This window comes from Hyperolius riggenbachi, chromosome 8 (assembly GCF_040937935.1).
Source record: "Hyperolius riggenbachi isolate aHypRig1 chromosome 8, aHypRig1.pri, whole genome shotgun sequence".
NCBI classification, from domain to species: domain Eukaryota; kingdom Metazoa; phylum Chordata; class Amphibia; order Anura; family Hyperoliidae; genus Hyperolius; species Hyperolius riggenbachi.
In genome coordinates this window covers 32767881-32779805 of record NC_090653.1, presented here as the reverse complement: position 1 = coordinate 32779805, position 11925 = coordinate 32767881, and the positions used below count along the sequence as shown (strand labels likewise).

Here is an 11925-nt window from a genome sequence, read left to right as displayed (position 1 = left end):
CCTCTCAAACTCTCACAACTGCTCACTGCTGCCTGGTAACTACTTGCTGAGCACGCAGTTCACCTGCCCGTGGAAAAGAGGCCTAAGGCTAGATTCACAGTGGTCAGTTGCATAATGCATGTATTAAAATGTGTGTGAACTGCAATGGAGACTGGATATAGACATTAATGCAAAGCCTGCATGCAGCAAGTTACAATAATGCGATCAGTTACTGTGAACAGGCCCATAGAATTTTATGGGCAGTAAGTTGACATGCGGAATTTTTCAGCAAAGCAACTGAGCACTGTGAACCTAGCCTCAAGCTGCATACATTTGCATAATCCTGCATCAGGGTAGGAACACCCTAGGCAGAATGGCATATGCGTTTTCCACTGTACTTTGGAAAATACATATGCAATTCTGCCTAGTGTGTTCCTATCCTTTATCTCAGAATTATTTATGTTATCTAGTTGCCCATTCCTACTAATCAGTCAGAATAGTCAACCAAGTGTTAATAACTTTAAATTGCAGGCAAATTGTGTGCAGCTTGGAACTTGGCCAATCAAAATTGACAGGAAGTATCCTTGATTGGCCCAATTCTAAGTGGCTACGTGGTACTGCTTCTGCCTACCAGGCATGAGGTGGTGAGTTCGACTCCCAGCTTCACCCATTGGCTTAACCCATGGCTGGATTCCAGCTCCAGCCGGGGGCTTGATCTATGTTTTAGATTGCCATGGCTGGAACGTTGATGTTGACCGTAACACTTCTTGGGGAAGGAGGCGGTATAACCTACACCACCTGGCCAAAGACATAAACCTCATTGTGGGATGAGACGGAATATAGCCAATCAAAATGTGTATGCAGCATAAATCCTGTGCAGAGATCATCCGGCCTACTTTGAATTTAGGATCCCATCTCTAATGGTGGTCCTGCCTGATACACACATCCAATTTTGATTGGCCAATCACTGACCAATTTTTTCGACTTCCATGTAGTATGAGAGCTTACTTAAACAAATCTGTACATAGTATTCTGTCTGTTGCCCCTAATACTACATGGCGGTGCTAAAATTGGGTGTGACCAGGCTTTAGACTGCTAACATGGAGCTTTAAAGGGACACTGTAGGGGGGTCAGGGGAAAATGAGTTTAAGTTACCCAGGGCTTGTAATGGTCCCCCACAGACATCCTGTGCCCGCGCGGCCACTCCCCAATGCTCCTGCCCCGCCTCTGGTTCACTTCTGGAATTTCAGACTTTAAAGTCTGAAAACCACTGCGCCTGCGTTGCAGTGTCCTCACTCCCGCTGATGGCACCAGGAGCGTACTGTGCAGGCCCAGTATGGTCTGTGCCTGCGCCGTGTGCTCCTGGTGACATCAGCGGGATCGAGGACACGGCAACACAGGTGCAGTGGATGTCAGACTTTAAAGTCTGAAATTCCAGAAGTGAACCGGAGGCGGGGCCGGAGCATCGGTGAGTGGCTGCGCGGGTACAGGATGTCTGTGGGGGACCATTACAAGCCCTGGGTAACTTCAACTCATTTTCCCCCGACCCCCCCCTACAGTATTCCTTTAAGCACTTTCAATTATGATTGACTCATTGACCAATTTTACCACTGTCATTTAGTATGAGGGTTTACCTACAAGATCTGCTCATAGCAGTCAAATTATTATGTTGACCCTTATACTACATGGCAGTGGTAAAATTGGTCTGTGATTGGCCAACCATAATTGAAAGTGTGTACCAGGCTGGTACACACCCAGTTTTGATTGGCCAATGACTGCCCATACTTCTAAGTAGCATGAGGGCCAACAGATTTTGAATAGTGTGAACAGAATGCGCAGGTAAGCTCATACTACATGGAAGTGGAAGAATTGGCCAATCAGAATTTGATGTGTGTATTTGTTAAATGAAGCCATTTCCTGCCTTCCTCTGGCTTCCTAGACAGAGGTGCTGCTGTAGCTGTCTGAGTGCGCCACACCTGGAAGGCGGGTCTATAGATGACATGCATGTTTGTCAGCTATTGTACAGGTCCATGCTATAGCGTTCAGCGAAGGTGCTATGTTTAGTGTTCCGTCTTTGCTGTATTACAGCGTTGAGAGGTATAATGATCCCAGGAACCGGTTTGGCAGGGTGTGTGTGTCTGCCCATACAGTATATATACATGAGCAAACACGTGTGTGTTTCCCCGGAAGCCAAGGATCCAGCCGCGCAGCGGAGAGGGGGCTTATCTACCTGTCTACCCCGCCTGGAGAGTTTAACCCTTCCGTCTACACTTCCCCGGCTGTCTTCAGATCTATTGCCCTGCTCTGACCCCCACCCCCCAATTTCCAAACTGATCTGTGCTGCACCCAGCTTCCTGTCTCTGCTCACTTAGCAGCTGCTTCTGCCTCTCTCCTACCCTCTCCACTGCATCCGATGCCCCTTCTATGAATGTGGCCCTGAACTTCTGCCTGTCGCGGGCCGATGCCAGAGACGCCAGGGCTGCCTCCAAAACGACGTGGTACAGTCTGCCCCCCAGCAAGGTGAGTCATGGGACATGTTTTATGCACAGATCGCTTGCCGCTAGGTATTGGGGAACCACAAGTCCCAGCATGCTGGCCTGGCAGTCAGAGGGACTCCGGCTGCTGAGGGAAGCATCTTACGACAATCTTACGTTTTATCTTACGACAATAAGAAAATGGGGTGCGTAGAGTATTGTGAGTATTGTGTGCCCCAGCGGAGTGATTAGCATTGGGTTTTCGCTCACCAGGAAACGCTCGTATACGGCGAGTCTTATTGCACGTGGGTACCTGGCTTTCGGATTTGCCACTCGAGAGATGAAATGTTTAGGTGATTTTTGGAAGACAGGAAGTGGAATTTCCCTGGAACTTTGCACAGGTCTAATCTGGTTTAAGTAGTTACATAGTTATTTGGGTTGAAAACAGATATGCGTCCATTGAGTTCAACCAGACAAGGACAGTGTTTGGAAAACACTATTTAATTACCTGGCAACTGATTAATGAAGCTGACAGTTAAGCATGGTACAAACTATCAGTTATGATTGGCCCATTGCTAACCAATTTTACAACCTCCATGTAGTATGAGGGGTTATCTACACAGTCTGCTCATAGTATTTGAATGTAAGTTGGCCCTCCTACTACATGGGGTTGGTAATATTGGCCAATTATAATTGAGTGTGTAGGCGTTCGGTTAGGCCTGGAGCTTACTGCAAGGAGTGATTGAATTTTGTGTTGATGATTTGTTTTTTTTTATGGCGATTTAAATGTGCTTATTATCGCAATTAGCATGTTCTTTCTTTCTGGGTAGTAAAATTGCTGCAAAGCCACTTTTTGTACTGCAATTGCAATGCAAATTTGCAGCGATCTTGTACTTTTTATTCAAGCACGAACGGTCTAAAAATGCTGCAGGACCCACGATTGCAATTTGTGGATCTGTGGGTTTCTCTCCATTAACTATATTTAGCCCAGTGCAAGTTGTGCATCTGCACTGCATAAAAATGCGCACCTCTGTGTAATGCCACGGATGCCAGTGCTTGTTGGAAAGTGAGGCAGGTCTTTCCGCGACACACCCTTCCCCGCGCTGAGCCTGCCCTGGGCACCGACATCGATGTAATCTTATTATGTCTATGGTCGTGTGGCATTGTAATACGTGTGCCGCTGATAGCCGGACCCCGAATTACTACTCAATCCAAGTTGTTACGACTCGGAGGGGGATAGTAATTAACGCCACCCGGAATTTCTGCGCCAGCAGGGTGAGCCACCATTTGGCTCACCTTGCGCCAAAGTGACCTGGCAGCGATACGCCACATGCGTTGGAAAGTACTGGCACATTCTGCATGTCCATTGTGTATCATTTGTCTGCAGTGCACAGCCCATTATGGCCTCATTCTGACGGGCTGATGACAAGTGGTGAATTCACCGCCTGTCAGCTGCTCTCCTGCGCCGGGCACTTGTTGGCTCTCAGTACCAACACTAGACAGGTGCTTCCCCATAGAGTCTCTCGCGCGTGTGCAGTATGGAGCTGCCTGTCTTCAGGAGGACTCTGCTTCCGAAGTCTTCTCCGGTGGGGGATACAAACGGGGGAGCCAGCACTGCTACAAGGGGACCATGAGAGGAGTGTGAAGGCTCTATAGGACCCAGAGCCTGCCCTCCCCTTAGGTAAGTATATGATTTATTTATTGTTTTTGTTGGGAGGGGGGGGGGGGTTGATTCCTATGGACTTAAAGCAGGTTAGTAATGGCAGCCTCCATGTTCCTTTCGCTTCCACTTTCCTGTATGCTTGGCTGCTGTAGCCTGGAGGTATGTGGCTCTCAGTTTAGCTATTGAAATGCTCTGATAACAAATAGAAACCAAACTCCCAAAGCTGTGTTTATGCTGAAGGTGTAGAAATATCTGCCTCAGGAGGTGAAGCAAATACAACCAGCACAGAGCGCAGATTAGAGCGATATTCTTCTAGTCATTAGAGTGGGCGGCGGCCTCTGGAAATATTCTCACAAAAGTTCGGTTGCCTTTTCTGCAATGACTTTTCAGGTGTATAAAGATAATTCACCTGCTTCCACTCAGGTTATGTATGTAAATTGTATGCACCTTATGCTGGGAATACACCATGCAATTTCCCGCCCGACGGGTAATCTGACAGGAAGTTGCATTGTGTGTACATGTCCAAACTGCTCCCAATCGCAAACGGGATTGATTTTATTTTTTTTACGTGATAACTGGAAAATCGATCCCGCATTTGAAGTTTAGCAGATCGGACATGACGGACATAATCTTCCAATTCGTGTGTATTCAGCATTAGAAATGGGCCAAGCCAAATTGGCAGGAAATGATTGGACCAATTCCAAACTGCTTACAATCTGCATTAAATTTCAACGGAAGCCAAAATTTATAGCTTCTCATTGACCTTCTAGTGGTGCGCTTTTGTCTTGGGATTTTGAGGGCTCATTTCCATGGGCAGTTGAACTGTGTGCACACCAAGCAGTTGCCAGGCGGCAGCGAGCAGTTGCCAGGCAGCCGTGAGCAGTTGCCAGGCGGCCGTGAGCAGTTGCCAGGCGGCCGTGAGCAGTTGCCAGGCGGCCGTGAGCAGTTGCCAGGCAGCAACAAGCAGTTACCAGGCAGAAGTGAGCAGTTGAGAGTTTGAGAGGCATTTCACTGCCTATCAACAGTTCGTGGAAAGGAGGCCTAACTATAAAGAGGGAAGGCTTTGGTTCCCATTGAGCCTTCCCATTCCTCTCACGGTCCTCTTGTTCCAGCGCTGGCTCCCCATAGCAGTATTCGACCGATTGGTCAAATACTGCTCTGTGCAGCCACAGGAGCCTTTGGAAGATGAGCTTTCTCACACGGTTGCACATGCACAGAATGGAGCCGCCTGTCTTCAGGAACACTCTGGCTCCCGAACACTTCCGAAGCCTCTCGCGGGGGATTCAAGTGGAGGAGCTGCTGCTGCAACGAGAGGACCAAGAGAGGAGTGTGAAGGCTGTATAGGACCCAGAGCCTTCCCACTCCTCAGGTAAGTACCTGTTTTGTTTTTTTCACTTTACATTGGCTTTAATTCATTTTCCATTGCAGACAGGAGAAGAGATTCAGTAATGATGAATATAAAAAAATAGAAATGTGTCTGTGATGGGGGATGTATAAATCAGCTGCTGTTTAACTGCCTAATGACTGCTCCATGCCGATTGGCGTGAGCAGCGCGGCAGCCCCAGGACCACTCCATGCCGATTGGCGTGAGCAGCGTGGCAGCCCCAGGACCACTCCATGCCGATTGGCGTGAGCACCGCGGCACCCCCAGGACCACTCCATGCCGATTGGCATGAGCACCGCGGCACCCCCAGGACCACTCCATGCCGATTGGCGTGAGAAGCACGGCAGCCCCAGGACCACTCCATGCCGATTGGCGTGAGAAACACGGCAGCCCCAGGACCACTCCATGCCGATTGGTGTGAGCAGCGAGGCAGCCCCAGGACTACTCCATGCCGATTGGCTTAGGCAGGGCGGCACCCCCAGGACCACTCCATGCCGATTGGCGTGAGCAGCGCGGCACCCCCAGGACCACTCCATGCCGATTGGGTGAGCAGCACGGCAGCCCCAGGACCACTCCATGCCGATTGGCGTGAGCAGCGCGACAGCCCCAGGACCACTCCACTGATTGGCATGAGTGGCTGGGAATGGAGATAGCGGGATCGCGCACGCTGATGCGCTCCGTCATCAGTCTCCCTGTGGCGATCGCCGCTAGGGACTGTTTCGCTGTCTAATAACCATGTACAGCGCTGCGATCTAAGGCAGCGCTGTACCGAGGACAGCTGTGTGACACTGCTGTCCCCTCTGTAGGCAGGAAAGTGATCCGCTGTCATAGGCTGAAGCGTATGACAGACGATCACGCTGATTGGCTGGCGGAAGGAGAGAGGGGGGTATAGAAAATAAATAAAAACATGTATATTTAAAAAATAGTTATAAATATTTACAAAAAAACCCAAACATCCTGACATCCCTCTTAGCCCACCAACAGAGAGCTCTGTTGGCGGGCAGAAAAGGGGGGGGGGGGGAATCGCTTGTGTGCCGAGTTGTGTGGACCTGCAGCGAGGCCTTAAAGCTGTAGTGGCCTATTTAATAAAAATGGCCTGGTCACTAGGGGGGTTTAAGACTGTGGTCCTCAAGAGATTAATCAGTCTGATCAGCCCCTGCAAATATAGGGATCCCCCAATGCAAATTTAAAGTTAACCTGGAATTTGCATGTTTCCTAGAAATGGGAAAATGTGACGTTTTGCAAATTTTGCTCTACAGGAAAGGAAAGTAATAACTAGAAGTGGCAAATGAGAAACTGAAGATTCAGACTTACATGCAAATTGTATAGCAGTTTTAGGTAAAATGGAACCCTGAGAAATAATTAAGGCGGGGCCCCTTACTTTTTAGTATTGTACTACCCATAAAGTTCTTATAACTTGCGCTTCCTTTGAGTTCAGCAAGGAGAGAGGGTGGGGGGTAGGCCCCAAGGCACACAAGACCCTTGGCAATTGCCCAGCTTACCCTATAGGCGCACAGGCCCTGACTGGGTTTCCACTATTTCACTATTTAAGGCTGGGGAGTTTGCTTGTTAGGGACAACAGTGAAACATTTGTAAAGCATTTTTCTCCCATAGGACCCAAAGGACATAAGCTTGTCTCAGATCAGTACATAGTGACATGTAAAGGGGAAAAAATGATGTGATCATAAATGCCAGACTAAACAGGTGGCTGTTGAGTTTTGATTTAAACGTGTCCAGAATTGGAGCTGTCTTGATTACGTTTGGCAAGGCGTTCCACAGGGAAGGGGCAGCATGACAGAAGGCTCTGTCTCCAAAAGTTTTTAGTTGGACTCTGGGGATGGTCAAGTTATTGGATCCTTTTGATCTGAGGTTGTGGGAGGTATGATGCAATCCTTCAGGTATTCGGGGCCCAGGTCGTGCAGGGGTTTGAATGTTAGCATGCTACTGTATTTTTCGCCGTATAAGACGCTCCGGAATATACGCACCCAGGTTTAGAGGGCAAGAAACAGGGGAAAAAAATGTAAACTAAACCTGGTGCGTCCATATTTCAGGAGCATCTTGTACATGTCCTCTTCCGAATGGTGTCCTCCTGTGTACCTCATGTGTCCTCTTATCTCCCCGTCTACCCCAAGTGTCCTGTGCTCTCCTACCCTGTGTCCTGTGCTCTCCTACTGTGTCCTGTGCTCTCCTACTGTGTCCTGTGCTCTCCTACTGTGTCCTGTGCTCTCCTACTGTGTCCTGTGGTCTCCCCCCTGTGTCCTGTGGTCTCCCCCCTGTGTCCTGTGGTCTCCCCCCTGTGTCCTGTGGTCTCCCCCCTGTGTCCTGTGGTCTCCCCCCTGTGTCCTGTGGTCTCCCCCCTGTGTCCTGTGGTCTCCCCCTATGTCCTATGGTCTCCCCCCTGTGTCCTGTGGTCTCCCACCCTGTGTCCTGTGGTCTCCCACCCTGTGTCCTGTGGTCTCCCACCCTGTGTCCTGTGGTCTCCCACCCTGTGTCCTGTGGTCTCCCACCCTGTGTCCTGTGGTCTCCCACCCTGTGTCCTGTGGTCTCCCACCCTGTGTCCTGTGGTCTCCCACCCTGTGTCCTGTGGTCTCCCACCCTGTGTCCTGTGGTCTCCCACCCTGTGTCCTGTGGTCTCCCACCCTGTGTCCTGTGGTCTCCCACCCTGTGTCCTGTGGTCTCCCACCCTGTGTCCTGTGGTCTCCCACCCCCCCCGTGTCCTGTGGTCTCCCACCCCCCCCGTGTCCTGTGGTCTCCCACCCCCCCCCCCGTGTCCTGTGGTCTCCCACCCCGTGTCCTGTGGTCTCCCACCCCGTGTCCTGTGGTCTCCCACCCCGTGGCCTGTGGTCTCCCACCCCGTGGCCTGTGGTCTCCCACCCCGTGGCCTGTGGTCTCCCACCCCGTGGCCTGTGGTCTCCCACCCCGTGTCCTGTGGTCTCCCACCCCGTGTCCTGTGGTCTCCCACCCCGTGTCCTGTGGTCTCCCACCCCTGTGTCCTGTGGTCTCCCCCTGTGTCCTGTGGTCTCCCCCCTGTGTCCTGTGGTCTCCCCCTCTCCCCCCTGTGTCCTGTGGTCTCCTACCCTGTGCCCTCTGGTCTGCCCCCCCCCCCTCCCCGTGTCCTCTGGTATCCTCTGTGCCTTGTGGTCGCCCCCTTATGCCCTGTGGTCCCCCCTATGTTTCCCTGCTGGGCCTGGCTCCCCGCTGTGTGTTTATCCTACCCCCCCCCCCCCCACTTACGTGTCTAAGCCCCCCCCCCCCCCCCCGCTTATGTCACCGGGTCCCCCCTGTGTAAGAAGCGGCAGCGGGCAGCAGCTTATCCCCTCCATCTTGCCCGTGGCGATTGAAGACATCCGGCTCCTGTGTGCAGCTTCCTCTAGTGCCGGCTTCTAATGACGCGTCATCAATTACTGAGAGTTCTATGCACAGAGGAAGATATTGCTTGCTTGGCTGTTGCAAAGAGATGTTCTTTCCCACAATGCAACTAGGTTCAGACAGTAAACTGTCTATGTCATGACATCACGCTGTGGGAGGGGTTTCACCACAATATTAGCCATTCAGACCCCCCTGATGATATATGTGAGAAAAGGAAACGATTTCTCATGGGAAAGGGGGTATCAGCTACTGATTGGGATGAAGTTAAATCCCGGGTTAAAGTTCCTCTTGAAGACCCCCACGCTAAATAGATTGGATTCCCACGGAACTGATTTCTGCCAGTAGAATATCTGCAGGCTTCTGTGTACTGAAGATATCGCCTGGTAATTTGTCTTGTTCGTTCTGCAATAAACCGTTCCATTGTTTCCCATGTTCAAAACAGGAGCCCAATTCTATTCCTTTTATTATTGCAAGTCCAGAGCCAGGCACCCCTCCCTGCTGGCATAAGTCAAGAATCCACCATTGTTCAGGGACTGTATTTGTCTGTTACCTGTGCCAGCCTCACCAGGCAGGGGGGAGAATGTGTGTAATGTCCTCATATATGCTGGTTCCATTACGTTGTCATGGCACGACGTGTGTGTGTGATGAAATGTGACTGACAATGACCACCTCTGCTGAAAATCCAGCAGTTCTCGACCCATCCCGCTTGGCCAATGAACCTTCTGAGAGCTTACTTCTCACCAAATGACGTCACTCCCAATCCCGCTGCAGAACGATGCCTCTATAACCCCCCAAATCCCCGGGGCAAAATGTTGGGAGCGCTTCCTGTAAGAGACAGAGCTTTGTGCTGTAGTTCTGCCTCTACTCACGTCAATTCCCGGCCCACAGTCGTCTTTCACTGAGAGGGGCGGGGAGAGTCGGCAATCAGCGGGGATTGACGCGCATGGAGGCAGAGCTACAGCCCAAAGCTCTGCCTCCCCGGGCAGCAAAATCCACGACCTGAAAAGTCGTGGAATTTTTCCCCGGTATTTGGGGGGTTTAATGACCTCGTTCTGCTGTGAGAATGCGGCGTTTTAGCACTGCTGATATTGCTAAAGATAAATGTCTAATAAAAAGATGATTTTTAGAAGGCTTCAGACTCCCTATTTAACCCTTTCTGTATAGTATGAAAGGCAAGCTTACCTACACAAACATTCAGTTCATAGTGTTCGAAATCTGTAGGCCCTGATACTACATGGTAGTGGTAAAATTGGCCAATCCAAAATTGGATGTGTGTACACACCCTAAAGTTGTTTAACCTCCCTAGCATTCTGGACGAGCTGAGCTCGTCCAGAGACGCCGGAGGTCACCGCTCAGACCCTGCTGGGCCGATTTGAATAATTTTTTTTTCAAACACACAGCTAGCACTTTGCTAGCTGCGTGTTTAATTTGATCGCCGCCGATCCGCCACTAAAGAGGGCCCCCCGGGACGCCTGCGCAGCCTGGCAATTCAGTGCCAGGCAGCACTGAGGGGTGGATTGGGAGTCCCTGTGACATCACGACTATGATAACGTCACTCCGTTCGTCGCCATGGTGATGGGGGAACCCCTAAAGGAACTCCGGTTCAGAATGGGATTTCCGGGTTGGGACTTCACGCCGGCGTATGCTGGGGGGACGCGCAGGGAGCAACCAATCATGTAGCTAGCGCTAGGCTAGCTACATGATTAAAAAAAAAAAATGAGCGAAAAAAACCCTCCATCAAAACGCCCAGCAGGTTAAAACGGCCGACATTGGTGGAAAATTCAGATCTGTCATGATGGATCTGATTAAACGATTGTTTATTTCCAAAAGTTTGTATAGATGTTGTTGCATAACAGTTGTTGCGCTCATAATCCACCACCCAACAAACTCTGACATCACTTCTGTATGCGTGCGCTATATTCACTACAGAACGGTCGTTTGAATGTAATGCCAGTTATTATATCTTGTATAAGGTCATTAAGTTGGTGAATTATCTGTTATCTTGTTCGTCTGCTAATTATCTGTTGTTCTGAGCGATGGCTATCTAAGGTGTGTACTTACAGTAGCTGCAGGCCATTAAAGCAGACATGATGTCAGACCTTCCTCTCTGCTCTTAAATATAAGCAACAGCATAATAACCTTTACAGAAAAACATTTATTTGTTACAGCTGGTACAAATCCTGCAATAGCTCTGCAGTGTGTTTACTTCCTGCTTTCATGGAAGCTGACATATTGTTTACAAATTAGCTGCTCTGCTGAGGCAGCCAGCTGACACTGGGAGATCAAATTACAACTTGTGCTTAGTCACAGATGAGGGGGAATTAGACTGGCTAAATTCTCTTAATACATACAGAGTGCATTTCTCTCTGTTTGCCTTCTGTCCTGTGCGCAAGAATTCAGGTTCACTTTTAGACCAATTCACACTTGAAATCTGCAAAATGTTAGCGCTACCGTTTTGTGTGTGTGTGTGATTTCACTGTGATTAGCGCGGTAAAATCAGTATACACTCCCACAATTCCTGACAATCGAGATCAGCGCTTGTTTAAGCACTGTGGGGGATCGCTGGAGAATCGTGGCAAAATGCTGCAGGTAACACGTTTTGCGATTGCCGTTAATCACGAAACACCCACGATCGCCGGCAATTGCGGCAGTGAGATCACGGCCATTGGGTTATATTTGCGCTAGCGCTTGAAAAAGCGTGAGCACTTCGGCATTAGCGGTACTCGCCGTAGTGTGAATGGGCCCTAATAGCCTTACCATGTTGTTTGGCTGCCATGCAGGTCATTTGGGTTAAAGAAACCCTGAACTGAAAATTAAAAGTCAAAATAAGCATACACAAGTCATACTTACCTTCCATGTAGTCTACTCCTCAGTGTCTTTCTCCTGTCCCGCGTCCTGTTTGTTCACTGTGATCAAGGGAATTTTCCGTCCTCCATTTTGAAAATGGCCATTAACCATAACAGCTTTCTGGTCAGCACACTGTTAAACTGTAACATCGCCCACTTGAGCCATAGGGAAAGATAGACATTACCTGGTACATCAGTTTTTCTCTCAGC

The 11925-nt window shown here is 49.8% G+C and overlaps 1 protein-coding gene across 2 annotated transcripts in view; it reads left to right on the top strand.

The window, feature by feature from the left end:
- Nucleotides 1–2093: 2093 nt before the first annotated feature.
- The window catches only part of RGL2 (ral guanine nucleotide dissociation stimulator like 2), a 59394-nt gene continuing 49562 nt past the window's right edge, over nucleotides 2094–11925 (top strand). Inside the window, exon 1 of one of the 2 annotated variants that reach the window (XM_068250187.1) lies at nucleotides 2094–2499. In XM_068250187.1, the coding sequence (XP_068106288.1) occupies nucleotides 2404–2499 (96 nt within the window). In that variant the 5' untranslated portion in view covers nucleotides 2094–2403. The remainder of the gene's footprint in view (nucleotides 2500–11925) is intronic. The other variant, XM_068250186.1, reaches the window with a different exon arrangement.